Here is a 25,605-nt window from a genome sequence, read left to right as displayed (position 1 = left end):
TATGTCTTTTTTGCATTTAATCTGCTCAAAACATTCTCAATTAACTTAAAAAAAAAAAGTTGAACATAAAGTTGTCTTGTTTTGACTCATTGGGCAATTGCCTCTCTTGATTTGTCTGTAGTGCTGTCAGAAAAATGTTTAAACTGAAATTATGTGGATATTTACTATTTGGTTTTCACTATATTTATTGTTGAAAACTTGACAAAATACCGACATATTTTTTAAAAATTATTTCAAAAGAAGAAAATGAAAAAAATACCAATTATTTTGCATTTTAATGTTTCTCTTTGCGAAGAAATAGTTCCTGTGATACGTATCTTGAACCCGGTTTACATAGCATATTTGACGAGGCTCTAGCTCGTTAATTTGGCGATAATTTCGATGCAGTGGTCTTCAAATATTTAGAGGGGATCATTTTGTAAATTGTTAAGCACCATTGACATCTTTTGCAACATCACGGACGGAGATATAAGCTTGCAACAAACCCTATGTAAACGCGTCTTTGGTCCTATTCGCTTCTAAGCCTCTTTCCCAGCGGATTTTGTTCCGACCGCCGATTCGTATTAGCAGGTGGATACATGAGTCGGTAGTACGCTCCTGATTCGCATTAGCGGTGAATCCGATCGTGATACGTATTTGCTTTGCTCATGTAACCGCGGATCGGATTGCCGATTCGTACTAGCAGGTGGCTACATGAGTCGGTAATGCGTTCCTAATTCGAATTAGCGGCTAAATACGTATTTACTGTGCTCATGTAACCCCGATAATAGACTTCAGTGTAACAGACAAAACAAATAACATAACCGATGACAAAATACAAATTAAAACAAAGGTGTTCTCCATCAGCAAACGAAATGCCGTTCAACCAATCGAATGCAAAGACATGCGTCTGCTAGCGACAGAGGTATATTAGCAGTATTTACAGTACAGTGGACAAAGCACAACTGAGGGTGGTCTGCGGTTTTCAATACCGAAATTCGTAAATTTCCCAACTTCATCTTGTTTTATAACTCATACCAAAAGATAGAGAATTCTTTTATGTTGATTATTAAGCTTGAATTAGACACCGACATTGTCTTGTTTTTTGGTAATATTCCATTAATTGTCATAGTGTTACCTTCAGCAGAATGGAAGATCATTCATTCTAGACCAAAAAAATATACCTTACATCTTCGAAACTGCAATGAGATATGCGGACTTTAAAAGAAAATTGAATTTCCATTTTGATATAGACGTTTTAAGAGCATATGCCTAACAAGTTTACCAAATATAGATGTTTTTGCTCAGGAGTAATCGGTTCCAAAAAATATAAGTTCGAGATTCGTAAATACATTTCTAAAATTTCCCAAGATCATAGCGCTTCAACATTTTTATAGGTAGTAGCGTTAACAATTTTGTAAATTTTGGTAAATGTTTTAGACACCGACATAGTCTAGTTTTGTAAAAATATTACATTTAGTGGAACAGGGTGACCAAAGACACCAATGGCGGTGGTGCATTCAAGATCAACTAAATGCAGTTTCCAACGCTTAAAAAGCAACAAAACTGACAAAATCTGAAAGAAAATTTAATTTTGATATTTATTGACCTTGATTGAATCCCCACATCACTGAAATTACTCGACAATTCAGGGTAGAGCATTGGCAGGTCCGGTAGGCTGAACAGCTCAGAACCATGATAATTTCGAAATTGAATGAAAGAGTGTCGGCCTTTGATATTACTTTTTCTCCTTCAATTTTAATTTTTGATTGTGAAAAATTAATTTTGTCCATGAGCAAGCTTTGCGTTTTAAGATATATAATTTTTGAAATGGCGGAGATAGCCAACAATTTATTTTTGTTAATGCTTCACAGGTTCATACATGACGTTGCTCTGTGATCATAAATCAAAAATATATATACAAATCATAAAACTCATCGAAATTTGTTGCTTGGTTCTCTTTTTTAGACTGAAAATAGTGGTCAAAATACCTTAGTGTTGTAATTTCGAACCGGTTTTACCTAGTTCTCTATATACCGTGGCTCGCTCGAGCTGCGTGGAGTGAGCCCGGGCCTCCTCAGCCGTCTCGCTCGCAGCGCCCGCCGGTGACGTCACGGTCCCTCCGGCGAGATCAGGTCGGGACACCGCGCGCCAGGGCCGGCCGGCGTGGCTCTAAAGGTCAGCCGCGGGTATATACACGTTTTGAGGGTGGAATCTGAAAACAGGGCGCCGGAGGACATTTAGTCACGTGATTACTGAAAAGTCCTCTCCCTTTCAATGCCTCTAACAGGTCAATTGTCACGTGACAGTTTCAAGATCCTTAATCAAATCGCCCCAGGCGCCCTGTATTCAAATTCCACCGTTTTGAGCAATGATGCGGCGTTGCCGTCAACTGGCGTTTCAAGGCATTTTGCTACTTTCCCATACGATAGCTACATCGTACCACTTAAGATGGCGGCTATTCTGATACCCCTTTATCAGCCTCTGCTAACGCAATGACGCAGTAGTTTTTTTTTTTTTGGCAATTAATGCTCTTTCGCTATAGCGGGCATGGACTTTACGTGCGAGTGATTCTTGTTATCCCATCCATGGTGTCCTGCAAATCGGCCAAAAGTCATGCAAATTTGCGGTGTCTTGACCAGCATACCTTGATTCGTTGATGTCTCGGACCATGGTTAGAAAAAAATAAAAACACAATTTTGTTTTGAACACATTATTGAAAAGAAACACAATGCGTCATGCTGATGTGCCATTTATTTCACGCATAACGATCAAACGATTCAGAGAGCGGGTGAGTCAACGAGAGAGGGGGAGAGAGGAAGAAAGAGAGAAGAGAGGGAGAGATAGAGAGAGAGAGAGAGAGGGAGGGAGAGAGAGAAAGTTTGGCAGTGAAAGAGAGCGAATTACACTGTCGCTCTTTATTGTTCGTGTGCAAGTGCATTCTAAAGTCAAATTATAGGATTATAATTGCAGCATACAATGCCCTGGCCATAAATAGGATTACAATTGTGTCAGGATGTGTTAAAAGGCGAGATCACAATTTTCAAAATGTATCTTTTAGGAGATCTGATGATGGGCTATGCCCGAAACTGTTCTCTTTTTTCTCGGTCATAATTTAGAATACATTCATTATTATGAGGCTTCGGTTTTCCTTCATCATTATACGGATACAATTGTTATTGAATTCCTAACTTGAACATTAAGTAATAATTGAAAAGTAAAATAATTTAATTAAAACGCTCAAAGGAAATGCCTAATTCATTGTGCTGGTGTGTCTGAGGTAAACCTTGTTTGTGAAATGATGTCTGTTCTCTGTGTCATGTGTGCAGGCAAAAACAAGAGCAAGATGCCCGAAGCATTTCAAGCAGTGTTGAAACAAAAATGATATTAGGGTAGTGCAGCCGTTGTCTTCAACATGTAACACTCTCCGAAAACATCACCAAAAACTGTTGCTATTGTCTGTCTAACAGCGCATTGTGTCGCGGACGTGCTCTAAACAAGGCGCTTGTGCTTGTTAGTGCGAGTTTTTAATTACCTACTCTGTTACCCAGTGCCATGGGATGGAAACCAAAGTGGCTCGTCTCTCGCCACTGGGTATCAGCGAGGTATGATTTAAGACCTTCACTTGCCAATGGTATCATCGATCGGCCGCTCCATCTGGCAGATCACTCCATCCATCCACCATCCTACACACGGCAGAATGATGAACGACTTGTATCCGGACAGCAGGCAGCTCTCTCCCGGGTACAGCGAAGCGGTCTCATTCCAGAACCTCGCCCCGTGAATGGAGGCCCGCCTGCCGCTGCTCATGTCGGTGAACTTGGTGTCGCCGAACGCCCTCCAAGCGCCGATGAAGTAGTACTTGCCGTCGGAGAGGGTGTTGATGTCGTCTGCTTCCTGGCTGGTCAGCGGGAAGGCCGGAGTGGAGTTGACGTGCAGCGAGAGACACATGCTGATGATGGCGATTTTGGATCCGTACAGCTGCTGGGGTTTGGCCTTGTAGGCGATGTGCGGGTTGCTGATGGGGATGAAACCAGACGGGAAGATGGGCGCAGGAGTGGTTGGAGGAGCAGTTGTAGCTTTCGTGGTTGGAGAAGGAGGTGGCGTGGTTGGAGAGTGAGTTGTAAGCTTCGTAGTTGTAGGTTTCGTGGTTGAAGGGCTTGACGTAGTTTGAGTGGTTGGAGGGGGAGTTGTAGGTTGCGTGGTTGGAGCGCTCGACGTGGCTTGCGTGGTTGGAGGGGGAGGCGTAGTCTGTGTGGTTGGAGCGGAATGTGTACTAGGTTCTGTGGTCGGAGGTGTTGTGGAGCCAGTAGTAGGCGATGTAGTCAGGTCAGGGGATGCCGTGGGACAGATGGTGAGTGTCTCGATGCTCATGGCAGGTGACGTGAAATTATTGGGAGATGTAAGGTCAGTAGACGGTGTCGTTAGGTTGGTACTGGGGGTCGTAAGGTTCCCGGAAAGAATCGAGGTATCGCTGGCAAATGTGGTGAGGCTGGTAGAAGGCGTTGTGAGGTTCGTAGTAGCTGCTGGAGGCACAGTTGTAGGTGCAGCTGCGACGCAAGGTGGATTTGTGACAGTTACAGCATTGCCCACGGAAACCGAAGAATATCCATAAAAGGATGAAGAAGAACTGGACGAAGAGCTGGATGAAGATGACGAAGAGCTAGAAGGAGATGAAGAAGAGCCTGAAGTAGATGTGGAAGAGCTAACGACAGATGTTGAGACCCCGGTGGACGCTGTGGACGACGTGGAGCCGCCAACTACCTCGTACAAGTCGTGCTTCCTTGATGAGAGTGGATATTGATCGCTAGGCGCCGGCCAAAGCTTGCAGAGGCCGTTGGCATCGACCACCCTCCATTGTATGCAGGCGCTGTTCTTGTGGCACAGCACGGCACACTGCGTGGCTCTCATATTGGCCACCTTCTTCAAAGTACTGTACGGATGACCCCGGTGAAGAGCAGCTTTGTACATGGTGCCGTAAGAGGGGGGACAGGTCATACTCAGTACGAGCAGCAGCAGAAGGCGGGTTCTCCACCGAGAGGGCTGCATTGCTGGTGTCAGAAGTGAGCCGTGAGAGTCGGATGGTGCGGCCTGAAACAGGTCACTAAAGTACTTGAAGATGGGCGCCACAGATCTCCAGCTACAGTGTGTTCTGTTTCCTTGTCATTCAACAAATACTTGCGGAAAATCCTTTTTGGACAGCTGTCGTAAGAAATGACAACAGATAGATGACTGGTGACTTCCCAAAAGGTCAGACTATGTACTCTTCGCCAGCTAAAATCCTTGATGTGAGGATTTTCTGGCCTGTGCCTGGAGTGCTTCTCCAAAAGCTGCGGGCGAATACTCACAGACTAGCGAACACTTGATGTTATTACGTGTCAAAGTAGCTCAGAGATCGGCTTCAGGCATTTTACAGGACAGCTCACGACAAAAGTGTCAGACTAACTGCCAGTACCGACCCCTGGCCGGACGGTAACATTGATTCACTAAATGGCGCTACGTGGCAATACGCACCCGGCCATAACCACGCGCATTGCATCTGAAGCGCATCGACCACTTCTAGTCTCTTTGATCACCTGTTTACAGTTATACGTTCCATTGAGTGGCCGTGGGCTGCATAGTCATCTTCGCGTTAAACTGTAAAGCAGGTTTTGGCGAACGCGTAGGTCCGTTTCGCCACGTTGTCTAACTATGCGTGTCGAATGGCTGAAGTACAAGGAGCTATGTGATACAGCAGCGTGACGAAGCCAAATTCATGCCATAATGCGATACCTTAACCCTTACAGATTCGGAGGTGCATTCAGAGTCCAAAGCATATGTATGTTTTCATCATGCATCGTCCAAGCAGCTCATAGAACTTCTGTGATGAAAAATCAAATAATGATTTGGTTGGCATAAAGAATATTCGTGTGACTTAGCTCTGTCACAAATAACGTGTTTTCTGACCTTTACGATGTACTTACCTATACGATCTCTATGGACGGGGCAGGATAGGAGTTTCGAGAAGCGCTTTTAGGTTTGAAAGAGAATCCAGCGCGCAATCTGTGGCCATTCTCTTAGTTTCCGATGCATGACACATGTGAAACATATGCTTGATGGTGAATGGTTAGTGGTTGGCATAGGTGGGTACGCCCAGTCTAGATTTGAGTAAATGCATCAATCATCCCAGGTAAAGTAATTTATCTAAAGGCCAGAATAGCTAAAATAAGTGAGTCCCATCAAATGTATTTCCCTATTTGACTTGTCGCGATGGACCAGCCGGGAGAAATCTGACGAAACTCATGAGTTGCCAGTCATCTCTTTTTTGCTGTCTGCGCCCTACCATTGTTAATGGGTTACTGGACCGGTGACCATGCCGATCGGGGCCCACCAGCATTCATCCACTCGCGGAAAATATGCCGTTCTCCCTAGGGTGCAGTCGTTGGACCAACGGCAGAACATGAGTCCGCCAACCCTTCCGCCTCCCGTATTAGCATAATGTGTCGGCGACGGCGCGGGTGGCGCTGGGGCCGCGACTGGGGACGACAACACACGATCAATCACGGAGAAACAGGGGCCGCCGTGCCCTGTCACCGGCAGGTCAAAACAGGCGGCCACTGTCGGCTCCCACTACAGTCACTGTCGGGCCGCGACCGATCTCAGAGCGGCGGACGGCGCACGGTGGACGGTGGACGGCAGAAGTGAACGGCAGACGGTGGACGGTTGACGGTGGACGGTCGGTGGACGGTGGAAGACGGACGGCAAACGGCAGAAGACGAGAGAGGACGGAGAAGGGCACTGAGGATCGCACCGGACAGTATCAAGACAGGCAAGAGTTGACACTTTAATAAACTATTTCGGACAGATTCCGCACAGCTCTCCGTTAATTGCTTGAAGAAGTCCGACTCAGCTGACGGGTTTTTCTGCGCTAGTCTGCTGGGGAAAAACAAAAAGTCGAAAACTGAGGCCATCTGCATTGAGTTCTTTTATCGTCATCGGAGCCTTCCTTCATCATGCGTTTATCAGTATGCATCTACCTCGCCTTGAGCACCGCCATTGTCTCAGCATCCCCGGAGCCGAGGTGCTGCGGCTCCAGCCCGTTCCCAGCGTCTCAGGAGCGCCAGCTTCGTCTACCGGACGGGTTCGCGATGGCGCTGGAGCCCAAGATCCTGTTCAACCTGTGGAACTCGGACGAGTCGGGCCGGATGCGCCTTCAGTCGCGGCTCGAGTTCCAGTACACGCCTCCGGCGGGGGCCACGGGTAGACAGGCGCGCCAGCTGATGGAGAGGTCATCTGTGTTCTCGTCTATCCGCGCCGCGTTCGCCCAGTTTGGCCTGGACGGCACCGCCTGCCTGCAGAGGGCCGTCTGTGAGGTGAGTTAGATCCATCAGATGAGTTCAGTTAATGAGATGAGTCAAATCCATTAGATGGGTTCCATTCGTGAGATGGACTCAATTCATAACACGCGCACCGACGGGGGGGCGGATATCCGCCCCCCTGAGATTTTTCGCGAATAGCGGGAAAACCGCGGCGCGTAGCGCCGCAAAATTTGGTACGACTGTTTCATCATCAATTTTACACATGGTGTGCAAGTTTGAACCTCCTAACTTTTAAGGTCAGGTCACCAGGTCACTTTGAATGACCCAACCTCAAGTCACTTTTTTGCAACTTTGTCACCGTGCCAGAGCTGCAGTAGATGTCGGAGGCCTTTGAAAGTCGCAGGATGTTATTAGGTAATTAGTAAAACTATTCTATTTTAGCTACAATTTGTTTATCTCGGAATTTTGATATCGGTGACCTAAGGTCAGGTCAATTTCGCGACCTCCCCATTATAAGTCAATGGGGGAAAAATCAACTCCCTGTTTTTACCACTAAAACGGGTCGGAATGGCCCCATATACCATACATGACTTCATTATACGATCACCTTCACTACCTTGAGGTCAGTTTTGCTGTTGGGCAGCTGTAAGGTCATGTGACGTCATCAAAGGTCACCAAAGGTTTTTTGCCAATAACTTCGTACAGGAACAAGATACAGCCGCGCGGATGGTCTCATTGTGTTCAGCTCGTCAAGACGCATCGAATGATATACATGATGACCTCGAGGTCACGTGACCTGAGGTCAACCTTTGACCTTGACCTTTCGAGGTCAACATATATATCATTCGATGCGGATTGACGAGAGGATCACGATGATGCCCTTTGTTTGTTCCTATCTTGACTAATTCGAAAGTTCGAGAAAAACTGTCTCCATATCTAGCGCCGCCATTTTGACTTTTTCGACCCCTGTGACGTCATCTTTGACCTGACCTGAAAATGACCTGAATAAAAATTGTAGACCTTGACCGTGCCTATCCGATGCCGTTTACCGCTTGTCGCTATCTTGCTTCGTTCTCGAGATCTCAGGGGAGGGCGGTCATCCACACCTCCCCCCCCCCGTCGGTACGAAGTAATCCGTGAAACGCATGAATTATTTTACGTATGAGTAACATTTATGTAAAACCAAAAGTAAATTAGACAACTGACAAGCCATTATGAGCCATGTGTTTCTAAGCAGGTTATGCGGAGAAGCTGATGAGTGGACCTCAGATTGCCATGAATTCTTTTCCGTCTTCTCCTAATCCTTCTCGTACCATGAATTCCCCCCTTCTAACAGACCTGACTTCACTGACAGTCACGCTGACCCGTCTCTGCCCCTCACCCCTTCCTTGCAGGCCTTACTTCACTGACCCCGCCCCTCTTCCTCGCCACTCAGACGGTCTTCGTCAGTGACCTGGGTCTATTCTTACCAAATGCCGTGAATGCACATTCACGGCATTTGGTAGCATGCATAATTATTCAACATTCATTCATTCATTCATTCATTCATTCATTCATTCATTCATTCATTCATTCATTCATTCATTCATTCATTCATTCATTCAGGCAATATTCATAATCGTTCACGCCATTAACCCTCGCCCTGGCAGGGGGGGTCGATGCGACCCACCCCCTAAGGTTTTTCGAAGATAGCGTAAAAACGGTGGCGCTCAGCGCCGCCAAATTTTGCACAGCCTATGGAGCAACCTTTTTACATATGACCTGAAAATTTCAGGTCCGGGTGACCTTGGGTCAGGTCACCAGGTCAGAAAAACCGGTGCAAGGTCATGGTCAAATTTCAATTTTCTTTTTGCACCTGTCCAACTCACATTTTTTTACTGATTTCCTTCAAACTTTCAGGATGTGCTAAGTTCACCGAGTTGTATAACATATAGTCCGGCTTTTTTGAGGTCACTGACCTGAGGTCAGTTAGAGGTCATTACGTCGTAATTTTAAGCCTATGGGAAAATACTAAATTCGGAAAATACTGGAGATATCCGCTTCGTTCTATCACTTTTGTGCTTTGAAACCACGGTACTTAACAGCAGGTCACTTGGTGCTTCTTTGTTTGGTGTACTTATCCATGGGTCAGGTCAAATGAGGTCAACTGAGGTCAAATGACGTTTTTGCCAATAACTTGGCACATAATGACGCTAGAGCTTAAAAAATGGTATCATTGTGTTCCTGGTGATCAGCCGAATCGAATGATATGCGATATGATGCAATTTGGTTAACTTGAACTTAATTTATTAATTTAAGTTTACTTAAAAATTTCAGAAAAACTTTAAGTACACTTAAGCAAGCTAACAAGTATATCATTCGACGCGCCTTGACGTGCTGAGTTCACTGGTGCTTTTCTTTTTGCTCTATCTTAATTAGATCAAAAGTTATAAGCGAAAAACTTTTGACCTGTTTTTAGCGAAATTTTTACATTTATACCCCCCAAAACCCCCCTAAATATTGACCTAGAGCAACCAACTTTGCACAGGGACGAGAACTCCAGGGGGCCCACCTACCTACCAAATTTGGTGTTTCTAGGTGCCATAGGAGCCAATCGCGAGGGGGGGGGGGTCGCATCGACCCCCCCCCCCCCTGCCAGGCCGTGTTATGAAAAAGGTCCTGCCAGGGCGAGGGTTAAACACATTCGGCGAGATTAGGTGGACGTAAAAGAATACATTTCATAAGATTGCCGGTAGCGGTAACTTCAGCCAGTGCTGCTAGATCCTATTCACCGCGTTGGTAAGATTGGGCCCTGGTCACGCTGACCCTTGTCACCGTCCCCTGACCCCCTATAGACGGCTGATGAACCCCACCCCTGTCCCCTCCCCCCGGCAGACGGCGGCCGCCCCGCGCCACTCTGACCCTGTCACCTCCCCTCCCTACTGACCTGACTGCACTGACCCTCCCCCCGTCCCCCGGAATACTGACCTGACTGCACTGACCCGCCCCCTCTCCCCCCGGCAGACGGCGGCCGCCCCACGCCACTCTGACGGCCTTCTCGGTGACCTGATCACACTGACCGTGTCCCCTGTCCCGTCCCCATACACCTGACTGCACTGACAATCCCCTGTCCCCCGGAATACTGACCTGACTTCACTGACCCGCCTGTTCTCCTCTCGGCAGACGGCGGCCGCCCCGCGCCACTCTGACGGCCTGCTCGGTGACCTGATCACACTGACAGTGTCCCCTGTCCCGTCCCCATACACCTGACTGCACTGACAACCCCTTGACCCCTCCATATTGACGGCTAATGACTCGCCTCCTCTCCCCTCCCCCCACAGACGGCGGCCGCCCCGCGCCACTCTGACGGCCTGCTCGGTGACCTGGTCACTCTGACGCTGTCCCCTCCCCTCCCTACTGACCTGACTGCACTGACCCCCCTCCCCCCCCCCCCGGCAGACGGCGGCCGCCCCGCGCCACTCTGACGGCCTGCTCGGTGACCTGGTCACTCTGACCCTGTCGCCGTCCCGTGAGCCCGTCACCTCCGGCGCCTCGGCCGTCCAGCTGGCCCCCCTACTGGAGGCCGAGAGGAGGGGCTGGGAGGCAGGCACCGCCGGTTGTGTGCCGTACATCGAGCGGTGCCCCGTCTCCATGTTCAACATGAAGAGCGGAGCGCAGGACTTGGCTAGGGCGCTGCTGGATTTTGTGAATACTCGACCCCCGACGGAGGTGTGAGTGCTCGTATCGTTCTGCTGTTACGTTTTTATACGTGGTCACTGGGCGTTTTCTTCTTCTTCTTTTTTGCAAATGAAAGAGAATCTGTTTCCCGTGTCAGCATAATGCAGCTATTCACATTTCCTTTTTGGTTTTGTTATGTTTGTGTTAAAACAACCAATCAACTCGTACATTTATTAACTAGCTGGTGTAGGACTAATCAATATTTTCTTAGAAAGTGGCGATCACGGGTATTTCTTCAGGGATTGCATGTAATGTGTATTGTGTAAGACTGTCTGAACAATGGAAGGTATGTCTGGCGAGGGTTCATCCGACTTTTTTCAGCGAGTTGCGACTAGAATGTTAGCAAGACTTGATTTACTAAACGAGGTTGCATGAAACAAACAGATATTGAAATAAATAAATATGATTGCATGGTCAGAGTTTACTTTTCTTTGGACCGAAGCCGAGCTAAAGTTGCAAAGGATTTCCGTTTAACAATTAGCTCAGGTGAATTACCTATTGTAATCATATCAATCGATAGGCAAGGCCAATTGGTGGTTACTTGTGAACTTCATGTTCATCGAATATTGTTCGTTTGGCTAATGCAAAAGTAGGTAGGTATGTAGGTATTCAGTAAGTCAAATATTTTATGTGCATACTTACAGAAACCCGACCTCCCCGCTTGCGGTGAGCCCAACGAATCGTCATCCTAATAAAAACCAAGGAACACCTAAAAATGAGTTGAACTTCGATGGCATACGGCATACCTATAATTACGGAGCGAGCGAAGCGAGCGGAGTCTTAGAATAACGTAGAATAACTTCCGTAGAATAACTTCCGTAGAATAACGGAAATTTCTGAGTATGAGCGGCCGGCCGGCCGGACGGCCGGCCGTGGTCACGATTCTGCGACGCTTATATCTCAGCAACCACTTGACCGATTTGCATGCGGTAATTTTTGTAGGGTAGCTTCATTCCTTCTACCAAGTATTGGACTATTCCCGATGCATGTGGGTGACCCCTTATGCACGTGCCACGTGCAAAACGAAGAGGTGTCCGTTTTGTAATTGTTGCAATATCTCGGTAACTACATGGCTGATTGCGCTGAAAGTTGGCATGTAGGTAGGCACCCACTAGGCACTGCATATCCATGTGCCAGAGTTGGGGTGCTGCTGCACGTGCGCACGTGCAGGGGTCGTTTCCAGATCTCGAGAACGGCTGGACCGATGGCGGTCAAATTTGGTACACGGTTAGGGACCAGTTAGTAGGGTGCCGTGCACACGTCAGTTGGGACCCATTTTGCACGTGCGCACGTGCAGGGTGCCGCTCCCAGATCTCGAGAACGGCTAGGTCGATTGTGCTCAAATTTGGCACATCGCTAGAAACCAGTCAGTAGGGTGCCGTGCACAAGTCAGTCGGAGGTACCCCCTCGAAATTTCGCACGTGCAAGACTCACCCCCTCGCTCGCTCCGTTAGTCGCCCCAAAAGGCGCTATACTGGTTAATATCGATAATGTTACCGTCATAATTGATATGACAGGTAACGTTATTCCACCGACTGCACCGCAAATCATCGGAACAGCATGTCTCGGTACACTGAAAACAAATGGACACAGTGAGGGCATGTTCTGTAGGTACTGGTAACACATCAGGCATGTGTTAATCGCACCCAAAACACAATATGGCTGAGTATTTTCACGCTTGGCGGGACCTTCGACACGTTTGATAACACATAAAGCAGAATAATGACACAATTTTATCGTGTTAAGCACGCTGGACGAATGTAATGCATCAGTGTATCGAAATCATGTGTTGTCGGATATGGTAGGAGTGTACCCTTGCACAAATACACCGTGCCATCCACCAGTGAGCGACCTCTGAACCTTAACTTCAAATGGGGATAAGAGAGGGCGTTTTTCGAGCATCGACTTTTATGCTGGGTTTTTGTAAAAATTTGTCAAAGTGTTTTGAGAAAGGTCAAAATGCACAATACAGCCGAGGGAGTCGATACATGATAAATTGTCTAGAGCAATATGCGCTGATTACATTAAGTGCAAGCTGAAGCATAGCTAATTAACGTCTGCTTGGAGGAAGAAACTCCTCCGTCTATATAGGATATATTTGAAAAATCGGTGGCCGTAAGTTTTGACACAGGCTAAGGTGATCGTTAACGTGCTTCGGCAGTTGGCATTTCACGGGTTTGTTTTGAGAGCTCTCCTACGCGCGTCCGCACCCCTCACATCCAACCTTTTACCAGTTGTTCCACTCACTCTCCTTCACTGCCCACAACCGCATCCAGTTGCCCCACGATGGGGAAGCGGCGCCGTCAGCGCCCGCTATCCGATTCCTTATCCGATTCCGACTCTGATTCCCCTCTGAATCCGACTCCTCCCTCTGCCATGGATACCGACTCCCGCCCGACCGTCAACCCTCCCTCCTCTACCCACCCTTCGACTGATCTACCCGGTACCGACCCTCGCTCGTCCACTGACCACGCCCTGACCGCTGACCTGACCTCTGACCCCGCCCGGCACTCTGACCCTCGCTCGTCTACCGACCTCGCCCGGAGCCATGACCCTCGCCCGTCCACCGACCACTCCCGGAGCTCTGACCCACGCACGAACTTGGCCAACGCACCTGCCTGTGATTCGGTTGATCGCTCTCCACTCGAACCGTACTTGTCTCTCGACGGCTCCTTTCTGGTTGTTAAGGCTACCGATAGCGACTTCTCTTTCCGGAAGATTAACGTTTTCTGGCCTCAGAAGCAGATCGCTGCTATCTATGGACAGCATGGCCCCGACATCGAAGCTCCAGCTAACGGCACTCTCGTCATCAAAACTCACAATCGTAGGGACACCAAAGCACTCCTGAAGACAACCATGTTCTGTGGCAAACAGGTGACGGTCTCCTCTCCACCAGAGTCGCAACTCTTGCAAAGGCACGATTTTCGCCCCCGAGATCCGCCACATGACCGAGGATGAGATCCAGTCAGACCTGAGAGGAGAGGGAGTAACACACGTCAGACGGCTGACTACCTTCCGCGATGGTCAGCGACGGGACACTAGTTTGCTCGTTCTGACTTTCGATTCCACCACCCTGCCCGAGAAGATCGCCATCGGCTGGCTCAAGAAAGACGTCCGAGTTTTCATTCCCAATCCGCTCCGCTGTTTCAAATGTCAACGATTCGGTCACGGCAGTGCCACCTGCCGTCAGGCTGCCCGCTGCCAGAAGTGTGGTGAAGCCCCTCATGCGGACTCCGCTTGCACCAAACCAGTTACTTGTCTCAGTTGTGGTAGCTCGGAACATTCAGTCTCTTCCTCTCAGTGTCCCATGTGGCAAAAAGAAAAACGGATCTGTGAGGTAAAAGCAAAAACCGGCTGTTCCTATCCAGATGCCCGCCGACGCGTAGAAGCAGAGACAGCCACTCCAGCTCCCGGTCGGTCGTATGCAAAAGCCGCCACCACCCAGACTTCTTCGTGCAGTACCCAGACGGACCCCATTGCAGCACTACCCCCTCTCCAGTGTCTGAAGCCTCTGACCATGTCCACGTCTGCGTCCACGAACACCAGTAACGCGACCGAGACCATATTTGGTGATCCGATGCCCTCCTCCCCTCCAAACTCGCAGCCCGAGGTCTCCCAGGAGATCGCTCAGCAGCCAAAACCCTCTGTCGGAGCTGGTCGCTCCACCGCAGGCTGGATGAGAGTCCAGCGGTCAAAAGGACCCCGCCCCCAGCCTCCAGCAGAGGACGGACAAACACCAACCCCTCGAGTGTCACGACCAACGGTTCGAGTGTCTATGGGCCACAACCGCTCGGCTAGTTGGGCTTCGCCCCGTCGTGGTACGACAAACAAAAACTCCTTTTCCAACAAACAATAAGTACCATACTCCAGTGGAACTGCCGAGGCCTAGTTTCTAACTGGGCCGAAAGCAAGATGCTTTTCTTACTCTTAGCTCCAATCGTCATTGCTTTGCAAGAAACCTGGCTTCTTCCAACAGACCCTTACAACTTTTCACTGTTCAATTATTCGCTATACCGCCATGACGAGACTGACGGTGAGCGCCGTCACGGCGGCACAGCTCTATATATTAGTAATGATTTTGTTCACCAACAAATTATACTCCATACACCACTACAAGCCGTAGCTTGTACTATCCGCTTGAATGGTCGAGAAATAGATATTTGCTCTATCTATTTACCGCCAAACACAGACAATAGCACACTCGAAAGAAATCTCAACAATCTCATAGCACAGTTTACTCATCCTTTTCTCTTAGTCGGCGATTTCAACGCCCACAGCCCTCTGTGGGGACTTGGTATTGCTGCCGCAGACCAGCGAGGCGATATCATTGAACGGGTTTTGGATCACCATTATCTTGTTCTGCTTAATAAAGGAGATAATACGCATTTTTCACTTTCACATAACAGCGAAACAGCAATTGATTTGTCAATTTGCTCTCCACAAATAGCCACCCTATTCGAATGGTCCGTGGACTCTGACATACACCAAATACGGTACGGAAATCGTGTTCCCAAGAGACTGAAAGTATCCATGCTTTACATTAGACCCAATTGCAAAAATTCGGAATCTGACGAAATTAGCCATTTTTACGTCGGATTTATGAAAATTCTAGACAGGATATACAAAAACCCGAGATGCTATCAGGTGGGAAATTTCATTGTCTATTACCGCTTTTTGAAGTGTTTTTCGACCTGAGACCGGCAAATCGTGTTCCCAAGAGACTGAAAGTTACCCTGTTCTACAGCAAGCCAATGGCAGAATTCTAATATTTGATGGAAGATATCTTAGATGATAATCACCTTACTACTAATTGCAGTGCTTCATTGGAAAGCTCAACACTGACACTATCATCGGTCTTTGCATTGCTATTCCACAGAACAACAAGAAATAACGTTTTGAAGCCTTTGAATATTGACTTACTTTTCATCGACGGGCTCGATCCCCATCACCACCAACAATTTTCCGGGAAGTCAGGATTTTGCAGATATTTAAGCAGAATTGCAGAGCTGTGTTAATACTACGGCACTTAAATATACATTTTAAGAAAACTGTTTTTTTTTTCTTACCATGAGTTAGGTCTCAGAAATAGCAACATGTCGATATAATGAGCCGCAGGGCCTCCTCTAACATACCCACTGGGTGGGCAAATGCCCACCCAGTCGCCACAATTGCCCACCCAGTGGCGTCGATTTGCCCACCCAGAAGCAAATGCAAAAATTCTGGTCCGGCCGGACGTCCGGTACTACCTTTCTGGTCTTAAACAAACTGGATGCTGTTTGAAGGTCAAAAAAAAAGTTTTCTGGTTGCCCGATATTCAGGGGCGTAGTCAGAATTTCCTCAAGGAGCGGGCTAAACGCACAGGGACCCAAAATAACCCCCTCAAAATCCAAAAAGCCATCTGGTTGGATCCAATATTTTTTGGAGGGGGCCCAAATAAATAGAAAAATATTTATTAACAAAAAATATTAGAACTGAGGGGGTAAGCAGTCCATGGGCCCTGTTAGATAGGCCCACGAATAGCTTCATAGAGTCGCCAGCCGGTTTTGAGGGCGGTCTGAGAGCCCGCAGGTCGGATGAGGGTTCTTCAGACTGTCACAGGCCCCTACAGTGCATGAGAGCCTCGTAAGCCGTCTGAGGGTCATATAAGCCGCCTAAGGGCCACTAAGACCGACAAAAGCCCTCCTTGCACTTGCAGAGGCCCAGTCAGGCCGACGGAGGGCCCTCTCAGACAAACTAAAGACCCGTTCAGGGCATTTGAGGGCTTCCTCAAACCGATAGGGGCCCCTCAGATCGACAGTGGATCCGATCCGAGCTCCCTCAAACCGATATAGGGTCAGACCAACAGTCGGAACGCATTGATTCTGTTTACACACCGTTGGACCCAAGTTGGACCCATCCCATCCAACTGACCCCCTGGTTTCAATAGGGCCCAAAGGCTCTAAAATTGGGGCTCTCTTGGCCAAAGTATAACTACTCAGCTGTGTCAAAGGATCTGCCGCAGGGGCCTTTGCGTCGCCAAGGGCCCACTGTGTCAGCCAGGGGCCCCTATAGAATAAGGACCCCTGGCTTCCGGGGGGGGGGGCATGGTCCCTTTGGCCCCCTCCTTGGCTATGCCACTGCAGGTGACAAGCGTTCTTCCAGGCGACCAGGGGGCAGGGGCCAGGCGACCAGGCCCCCAGGCGACCAGGGGCCCCCAGGCGACTAGCCCCCAAGCGACCGGGGCCCTCTAGGCGCCCAGGGGCCCCAGGAAACCGGGGGTCATCGGATGAGTGCAGGGGCCCATTGGGTCATCAGAGCGCCACAGAAATGAAACTTCGATGTCAATTTTCTTCCGAGTAAAAGACGTTTTATCCAGTGTTCGAAAAAATAAATATCCCGGGGCCTGAGGGGCTCCCCCATGGCGCGTTTTGCGCTCAAGGGAGGAGGCCATTGCCCCCGTGGCCCCTCCCCCTTGGCTACGCCCGTGCCGATATTGTTATTCATGGACAAAGCCAGCTAAATCTCTAAATACGGCTGAGCTCAACAAATAAGCAAGAATCATTACCGGTTCGGGTAGCCTTTACTACAATGTATTATGTTAGTTAGCCCTCGCCCGGTGAGGGGGGTTGATGCACCCCCCTAAGGTTTTCACAAATAACGTAAAAACGGCGGCGCCCAAATTTGGCATACCCTCTGGGGCAACCTTTTGGCACTTGTCCTGAAAATTTCAGATCTCTAGTCTTTTCAGGTCAGGTCACCAGGTCACAAACCCCGTACAAGGTCAGGGAAAAATTGGACTAGTTTAGCGGCAACCGAATGCCAGAGTTTTTCGTTGATAGCGTGAGTTCTATAGCACGTAGCGCTACCAAATTTAAGACACAACTCGGAGCATCTGTTTGTCACTTGGCCTTGGAGTTTTAGGTTCCAGTGATCCGAGGCCAGGTCACAAGGTCACAAAAACTGGTACATTGTCAAAATAGCAAGAATACCGAATAAGAATACCTACCACGCAGTTTGCGGAGGGCTGTACATGTAACTCGGGAACGAATCGCTCGAGCATCGCTAACCATAAAACATACGACAAACGTTAACTTTGCAAACTATCATCTTATTTCCAATAACGGCACTGCTTATTTCGCCTCACCACCCCCCCAAAACAAAAAAAAAACACCCCCCCCCCCCGTAACAGGTTTTGAAATTGGTTGAACCCCAAAACAGTGGCTGGATTCGCCCTTGGGCAGGGGAGTAGCGAAAATTCTGCCCACCCAGTGAAAAATCCTTAGAGGAGGCCCTGTAATGAGGAAAAATAAGTGCAAATGATCGCGCAAGAGAGTATCCTTAGCCCCCTAGCAACCACCTAGCAACGTAAGGCAAAATAGTAAACAACTCCTGTTGATATCAGGTACTCAGCCTTGGAAGCACACTAGACGGTCACCATACTGCATATTTACGTCTGGACAACGAGTTGCGGGGAAAAGTGCTGATTGTGTTGCAGTTTTAGGAGCCGGTGATTAGGCTGGATTTTTTGGTTACTTTTTCGTTCCGATTCATGTATTTCATAGTGTTTGGTTTTTGAATATTTTAGTTCTTTCAGATAAATATTACTTGCCTTACAACTTTTGTAAAAACGTTTTATTTTTTTTGTAAGCCGACGTTCAGATTCCTAAAAATACATCAGCACTACAATCATTGTAAACAAACAAATGGAGCACACAACTTGGCTCTGTTCCAAGGCCATTTTTTAGTTTATCTGGTGGTTTTCTTGTACGTCGTTTTGTTGGATTGTTTTGAATCCCTTAAGATTGACTTATATCATATTTAAGAAGCATGTTGACTGAAAACAATCTGAAGTATCCAGGAGGCTGACAGAGGTCCTGACTACTGAGCAATATCAATATCAAGTTGAACAAGTTATGAAATTTTGATTGATAAACGCAAGTTGATCGGGCTCATATATCAGCAAGGAAAAGTAAAATTAAAAGAGCTTATTGTCCAAAAACAAGCTATAATATTGCAGACCTTGGAGCAATACTGAAGAGCAGAGCTGGGCGCGTTCCTCGATTTTCGGTAGTGCGTTAGCGTTCCTGCGTTCCTCCGGCCGCGGTTAGTGCGTTCCTGGAATAGCGTTCCTCAATTTTTTTCGCTCGGTGCGTTAGCGTTCCTGCGTTCCTGCGTCCCAAACTATTAACCCGTATTGTATTCTGGCTCTACCAAGCAGCAAATCATACCAAAATCAGTGCAACGCAACACTGTAGCGGACAAAGTAGGCAAATCGCGCCAGTCCAACACCACAGGCGTGTTCTTCACAACCGAAGTCGTGGACAAAGAAATACCGCCGAACCACGCGGCGCGGGCCCAACCAAACACGGAGCCCTGTTTCACCGGTGATAGCAGCAAGCTGCTATCACGTTTCGCGAGCTGACGTCATGTCGTGACGCCATACTGTTGTCGTAATGGGTAGTTCCGGCGCACGATTGCCGCGACCTTGGCGGCGGCATTAAGTGACGTATGAGCCTAAAAGTAAGAGTTTACGCAGTCATGATAGTATATATATTTTTGATATATATTTTTTTCAATATGATGTATTTAAAAGAAGTTGGGTTTAGGAAAAATTTTGACATTAACTTCGAACATTTAGCTGATGACGTAAAACAATATTGCGGCAATCGTGCGCCAGAATTGCCCCTTACGTCAGCAGTATGACGTCATCACATTACGTCAGCTCGCGCAATTTGATAGTAGCTTGCTGCTATCACCGGTGAAACAGGGCCCGGGGCGAATCGATCACAGAATACCCAGAATGGCGACGCGGGGCCGAAAAGCAACTCGACATCTCTTTTCCGAATCGAATATCTGAAATACGTTTTACCAATATCATCCGTAGGGTTTTCAACAAAAATACGACCTGCTTAAAAACAATAGTTAAGTTGAAAGATGTATCTAAGTAAAAGTTATCATATTTACTTTACGCATTTAATGCCTGAAACCGAATCGAATAGTGAACATCACCACTAAATCTAAACAAGCCTTCCTCGATTCGACCGACAAGTGGCGCCTCTACCGGCAAACACACGTACTCGAGATTCAAACATTTGACACAGAGGTCATTGGCAGCAATATGATTTTTCGGGTGGTTCCGCAAGAACGCAGGAACGCTTCAAAATTTCGGGTGGTGCGTTCCTCTTACTTGCGTTCCTTTGAAAAACTTTGCGTTCCTGCGTTCTTGCGTTCCTAAAAAGGGCGGTGCGTACGTACGGAAGAACGCAGGAACGCAATAAAGGAACGCACTTGCCCAGCTCTGCTGAAGAGCACGCTGAGCAGGATCATGCCAGAAAATGTTGATGTATTGGTATGAATATTGAACGATAACTTACAACAGCAAGATAAATTAGTGCTAACTATCAAGTTAAAATCTAGAATGAATGGACTTGGGCAGTTTTACTATGCTTAGATGCTATGCAGATTGTAATGTGCATCAGGTACTCAGTGTCTGGCAAATGAAACATGCGATCATTCCATTGCTACTGGCCAGGAGAAAGCTTGGATCACTAAATCCACTTTATGTTGATTTTGATGTTAATCATCATCACTGTATTTCTTTAAAAAAGGATTGTAGTAAAATTGTCAATGTGACAATCCATGCAACGATGTGATCATATTATGTGTTCATAGTCATTCTTGATAGTCATTAATGGTCCAATATACAATGGCAAAGCTCTCAGTCTCAGCATTTCTTCCTGTGGATGGCCAGCAGTGACTCAGAGCTTAGAAGTATATTATTATAGTATTAGAAGTTATTAGTTTTCTTCACAGGGCTGGGATAAAAAGTACTGAGGGTAATCTTCCACCAAGGAACTCTACTTTGACATGGTATGAGATGTAGGCACAAATAGGTAGGTGCTCAGTTCCTATAGTCAGTAGTTGTGTATGTTTAGTCGGGTTAGCTTAGATCAGATTGTTAGTTTTTGAATTTGCCAAATGTCCATAAAAATGTGACCTGATACCTGAACCTGACTAACCTGACAGCTGACCTAACCTCAATCATCACACATATTTGCAGCCTACCCAAGACCTGCATGGCAGTAGCACCCAGTTATAGGTAGGTACTCACCCTAACTCAATCTTACCTGCTAACCTTCAACTTGCCAAAAGTTAGCTCACATTGCCAAGCTGTGTCCAGGGAAACAGTCAACTGAGGAACTGGCTCATTGGGTGGCTGGTGTGAGTCTGTGCATTTAAAGTGTTTCTTCTCTGAAGCTGCTCTGCACTGCTGTATGTCATGTTAGATGCTCAGAAAATGTGGGAAATGATTACTAAGCTACTTTAGTGCTTTGTTAATGCTCGAGACATGGACAAGTACAGATCCTGCAGGGTACAGCTATGAGTTAGGTGCTAGGTGAGTAGAGTATGGTATGTGAATGTGCTGTTCCCTGTTTGACCGTAAGTATACAAACAAGCACAGGGTCACAGTTATATTCAATCTCCACATAAACATACAACAAAAACGGCCATATAGCCTAACTCCGAACACACCACAGATTACTTAAGGCTAGTTTGAAGGCACAAAAATGTTTTGATTAACAGGACAGGTTTACAATATATCCTCTGTCCTTGGGGGATCTTGCTGCCAAGTTGAGGTATGATGACTGAATTTCAGGATTGATCAACCTTTTCTTAGCCACTGCTTATATACGAGAAAGACCACATGCTTGTTTGTTTTGATTTACAGGACATGTATACAATATATCCTCTGTCCTTGGGGGATCTTGCTGCCAAGTTGAGGTACGATGACTGAACTTCAGGATTGATCAACCTTTTCTTAGCCACTGCTTATAAACGAGAGAGACCAAATGCTTGTTTGTAAACTGCGTTGAAAATTTAATGATCCACCTTCAATTCTGACGTGAAGGCGCAAATGAAATAGTTCCCTCTCCTTTTGGAATACACAAAGCAAAATATTTAATAAATTTTAGTGGATGGACAAGAGCAATTAGCATAGCTTTCCCTCAAGTTAACTTCTGGCACCGTTGATGAATTACACTGACGCTTATTCGCTTCATATTTTGTAACAAACGCGCTAAAACTGCAATATAACAGCACTATATGCTTCTTGACAAAATGCAATAGTATTAAAAATTTAGCCCTGATGGCATTCATTCTTGGTGGAAACGTAATTACAAAATATTTTGTAGTAACTATTAAATTCCGGCCGAAAACAGTGCACGGTTTAAAAAAGAATCATTCCAATGACGGTCCATTCTTGCGGTCCTGAAATCGCCACTATTTCCGGCCTCTCCAACGCAACTCGTTGTCCAGACGTAAATATGCCACCATACTGGGCTTCATACTGAATTTTGCATACCAGAATGGATGTTTCCAACTAAAATTAATTTTTCGCGAAATTTATCTTTGTTGCCCTACTATTTTTCGTAAAACCGAGATATACAAACTTCATGATATCAAAAATAATATTGTGATAATGAAAACCGCCATATAAAACAAAATAATTGCTGATATCATGCCTACTAAACTTGGTCCTACCCCCTAATTCAATATACCCTGTATGCTGTTTGCGCGCAACATCTGCCGCAAACGCCGCACTTCTAAAATAAAGTCGCTAGAAACAGCGGAGATCCCCAAAAAGTAAACAAAAGTAAAAGTCTAATATCTTGAAAACCGGTGAATATTTTTCGGTGAAATTTGGTAAATATTCGTTTTTGCTCTTTCTGAACCGAGCGACATCACTTTCATACCAATTTATTAACTTTTTTGAAGGTGGGAGGGTCCCTTTAATTTAGTGGTCGCCGCTTACTAATCATGCGGCATATACGCCGCACATAACCGCCAATGCCGCAACGTAGCTTAGATTTCGAAGTAAGCATTTAGTCCCACCCCATTCTACTATGAGCTTCTCAAACTCACTCTCACGGGTTACCTGACGTCGGTCCACGCCGCCACGAAATCGGGCGACGGGTGCTCCTTCTGATCCAGATGGCGCCACTGCAGGAATTGGTTTATTGCGACTGCAAGGACATCTGCTGAGTTTTTCGGGAAGTTTCGAGCACATAAGCGTCTCATGCGTCATTAGTGTCTCAATACAAGCTAGAGCTAGCTTTCCAGTGTTTTGTTTGGTAATTTTCCTGCCCCTAGCGGTATAAGAGGGTAATGCGTCTTTATAGAAATAATGATCGAATGTGTCATCTCAAAATACCTTTTTATTTTATTATTTTAAAATAAAATGGGTACAAAAAATGCTCTGAAACAAAATACTTTTATTCTAAGGAGAGATTTAGAGGCATATCTAAGCTAAGTTATTTTCACCGGTAGAGGCGCTGCAAAGATAAGAACAAACTCGAGGCCGTCGAGGCCTTCTATAATCGCATTGCCGGGTGCTCCCAGTCCGCTTTTTGTTGTGTGATATTTGTTGGGCCATAGGCTTATTTTAGGTAGTTTATTATATAAAAGTGTTTCCAAAATGGCGTTTTTGCCTCGCGCCTCGTCTGGTCTACGTGCAAGCATCCCCATGTTCAGGTACTAGTCTAATTTTACAAGGAATTGTTGAACATGCAGAGCTGGACAACCTGAACCGGGTAGTTTGGTTAAACCATTAAAGTTATGTATGTGGCAGATTGTTTTTTTTTGGGAGGGGGTTGGTACATCAGATTTAACTGTAATGAATAAGTTGATTTTCAAGAGTGATTTGACATTTGCATTTTGATTTGTGCCGCTTTTTAGGAGCCATAGTTAATTTTTAAGCTACAGTTTTTTAATATATAAATCTAAATATTTGGCAATTTTGCTAAATGTTTTTGCTATTTTGAGCCAGTGTTCATGTGCTGTACCAGTAGCGGCAGCACTGCCGACTTTTGGTCCCATTCTTTCCATGCAATGTCCATAGGGCCAATGTTAAAATGCCAAAACCAAAGGGGGCACTGTGCCCTCCCCGTTCCGCCGCCTTGGCCTACCTATTTGCTGTACTGTGTAATTTCATTGGCTGATCCAGGGGGCATTTTACCCTCTCCCATGGTACCCCCACAGTACCCTAGATATAAATCTTGAGTTTTTCTGAGAATATGACAAAAATTACATTTTTAATGAGAAGAAGAGCATTTTAAACTGCACAGTAGTGTGTAAGGAATCAAAATCCAATGAATTTTTGGAATTTGAAGACTTGGTAGATGACCATGCCCCCCCCCCCCCCCCAGCATCAAAGACAGCCTGTCTGGATCCACCAGTGTCTGACTTGGTAGATGGGTCAGTTGTCTCGTAGATGAATATGACACAATTTGAAGGTTTAGGAAGGTGAAAGTGTCTATTAGTGGGTGTTCTTCATTGATCACCTATTTAATTGATGCAGGTTCAGGGTATGATTTGCAAACATTTATTGGCCCTGCTTTATCAGGTCAGCTGAGTGGTACCCAGGCAAAAAGTTTTTAACCTTGCTCATACACTATTAATGTCATTTCATTGTTTTTCATTTATTGTTTCACAATCAACTTGGAATTTATCCACAAGTGCTTGCTGAATGCTATGCAACATCATAATGTCAACTTTAAGCTGCAGCCTATGGCAATTCGAGTTCATAATATAGGTGACAGGCCCCCGTCTTACCATCCAAGCAGGATACCGTATAGGCCGCTAATCCTCCCCTGTTTGCGTCCTCAGGCAGGCGAGGATGATGTCCAGCGGAGAGCCCGGCTCCGGCGCCGGTAAGGGCGGCGGCGGCGGCGGCTCGATCCGCGAGGCCGGCGGCTCCTTCGGCAAAATGGAGTTCGCCCACGAGGAGCAGTACTTCCGCAAACTGGTGAGCAGTGGGTGTTAGATGTGTGAGAGAATGGTGCCAGAACGGCTGGTTGGGTGAATCGAGTTCCACAGTGCTTTGGTAGACATCTCATTATGCTAAATTGTGACATTGTCACTATTTTTTGCATCGCCCATTAGTTCCCCCGTTCAGTTACCGACATGTCAGCAAATACCTAGTTGCCATACGGCTTTGATATTTTGAAGTAGAAAGTTGCAATGGTGATTCGTTTCGATCTTGAGCTAAATGAAATGTAAACCAATGTTGTTTCCATGACGTTAGTCTCAACTTGTGTGCGCCATATTCAGGAGTGACTCGTTTTCAGTTTTCAGCACGTTCAAATCTGGCACTCTTGTTTACGTCTTTTCCCAACAGCAAAGCGAGCAGCTGGCCAAGCTGAGGACGCACCTGGACGAGGAGGTGTCCCACCACGAGCACGAGATCGCCCGCCACCAGGAGGCCATCAACCGGCACAAGGGCCGCATCGACAAGCTGAAGGAGCAGCAGAAGAAGCAGCAGGAGTAGGCACCGGCCGGGAGCGCGCCGACGCCGCCGCCGGCCGGTCGAGTAGTGTGCGGGGTTTTTGTACGGGGCGGGCTGCGGCTCTGAGTCGCCTAACCGGGAGCAGTGGCTTTCACCTACATCGTGCGCACGCGCCGGCGAGCCGACAGTGGCGGCTGGCCGGCAGCTGATGTGATGACGGCGTTCGCAAGACGTCAGTACCGAAGTAGGGCCTGTGTTGTAATGGCAGTGTCCGGTCGGATATCCGTGCAACATGGTTATATGTACATAGATACTACTGGAAAATATACTTAGCGCTGGAGCGAGAGC

At 46.9% G+C, this 25,605-nt stretch overlaps 3 protein-coding genes and 1 long non-coding RNA gene across 4 annotated transcripts; 2 read left to right on the top strand and 2 right to left on the bottom strand.

Moving 5' to 3' along the window:
• Positions 1-2,833: 2,833 nt before the first annotated feature.
• Positions 2,834-6,298, bottom strand: LOC122375758 (cell wall integrity and stress response component 4-like). The gene has a single exon (XM_043355255.1). The coding sequence runs from the start codon at positions 5,026-5,028 to the stop codon at positions 3,601-3,603; it is 1,428 nt and encodes a 475-aa protein (XP_043211190.1). The 5' UTR covers positions 5,029-6,298; the 3' UTR covers positions 2,834-3,600.
• A 47-nt stretch (positions 6,299-6,345) lies between these two features.
• Positions 6,346-11,436, top strand: LOC122375760. The gene is made up of 2 exons (XM_043355256.1): positions 6,346-7,331; positions 10,716-11,436. Exons 1-2 carry the CDS (start codon positions 6,972-6,974, stop codon positions 10,989-10,991), a joined length of 636 nt encoding a protein of 211 aa, XP_043211191.1. The 5' UTR covers positions 6,346-6,971; the 3' UTR covers positions 10,992-11,436.
• On the bottom strand, positions 7,196-22,920 carry LOC122375764. Its single transcript, XR_006255453.1, has 3 exons — positions 22,896-22,920; positions 12,429-12,567; positions 7,196-7,310 (listed from the first exon to the last, which is right to left on the bottom strand). It is a non-coding gene; the product is annotated as an uncharacterized LOC122375764 (long non-coding RNA).
• Positions 22,921-23,260: 340 nt separating this feature from the next.
• LOC122375761 (ATPase inhibitor A, mitochondrial-like) lies at positions 23,261-25,603 on the top strand. Its single transcript, XM_043355257.1, has 3 exons — positions 23,261-23,504; positions 24,639-24,777; positions 25,150-25,603. The coding sequence occupies exons 1-3, from the start codon at positions 23,449-23,451 to the stop codon at positions 25,297-25,299; spliced, it is 345 nt and encodes a 114-aa protein (XP_043211192.1). The 5' UTR covers positions 23,261-23,448; the 3' UTR covers positions 25,300-25,603.
• The last annotated feature ends 2 nt before the right edge of the window (positions 25,604-25,605 follow it).

The sequence above is a fragment of the Amphibalanus amphitrite genome, unplaced genomic scaffold (assembly GCF_019059575.1).
Source record: "Amphibalanus amphitrite isolate SeventyFive unplaced genomic scaffold, NRLGWU_Aamphi_draft 001912F_arrow, whole genome shotgun sequence".
In the NCBI taxonomy this organism is placed as follows: domain Eukaryota; kingdom Metazoa; phylum Arthropoda; class Thecostraca; order Balanomorpha; family Balanidae; genus Amphibalanus; species Amphibalanus amphitrite.
Note: the sequence above shows the minus strand (reverse complement) of the source record. Positions and strands in the feature narration are given on the sequence as shown.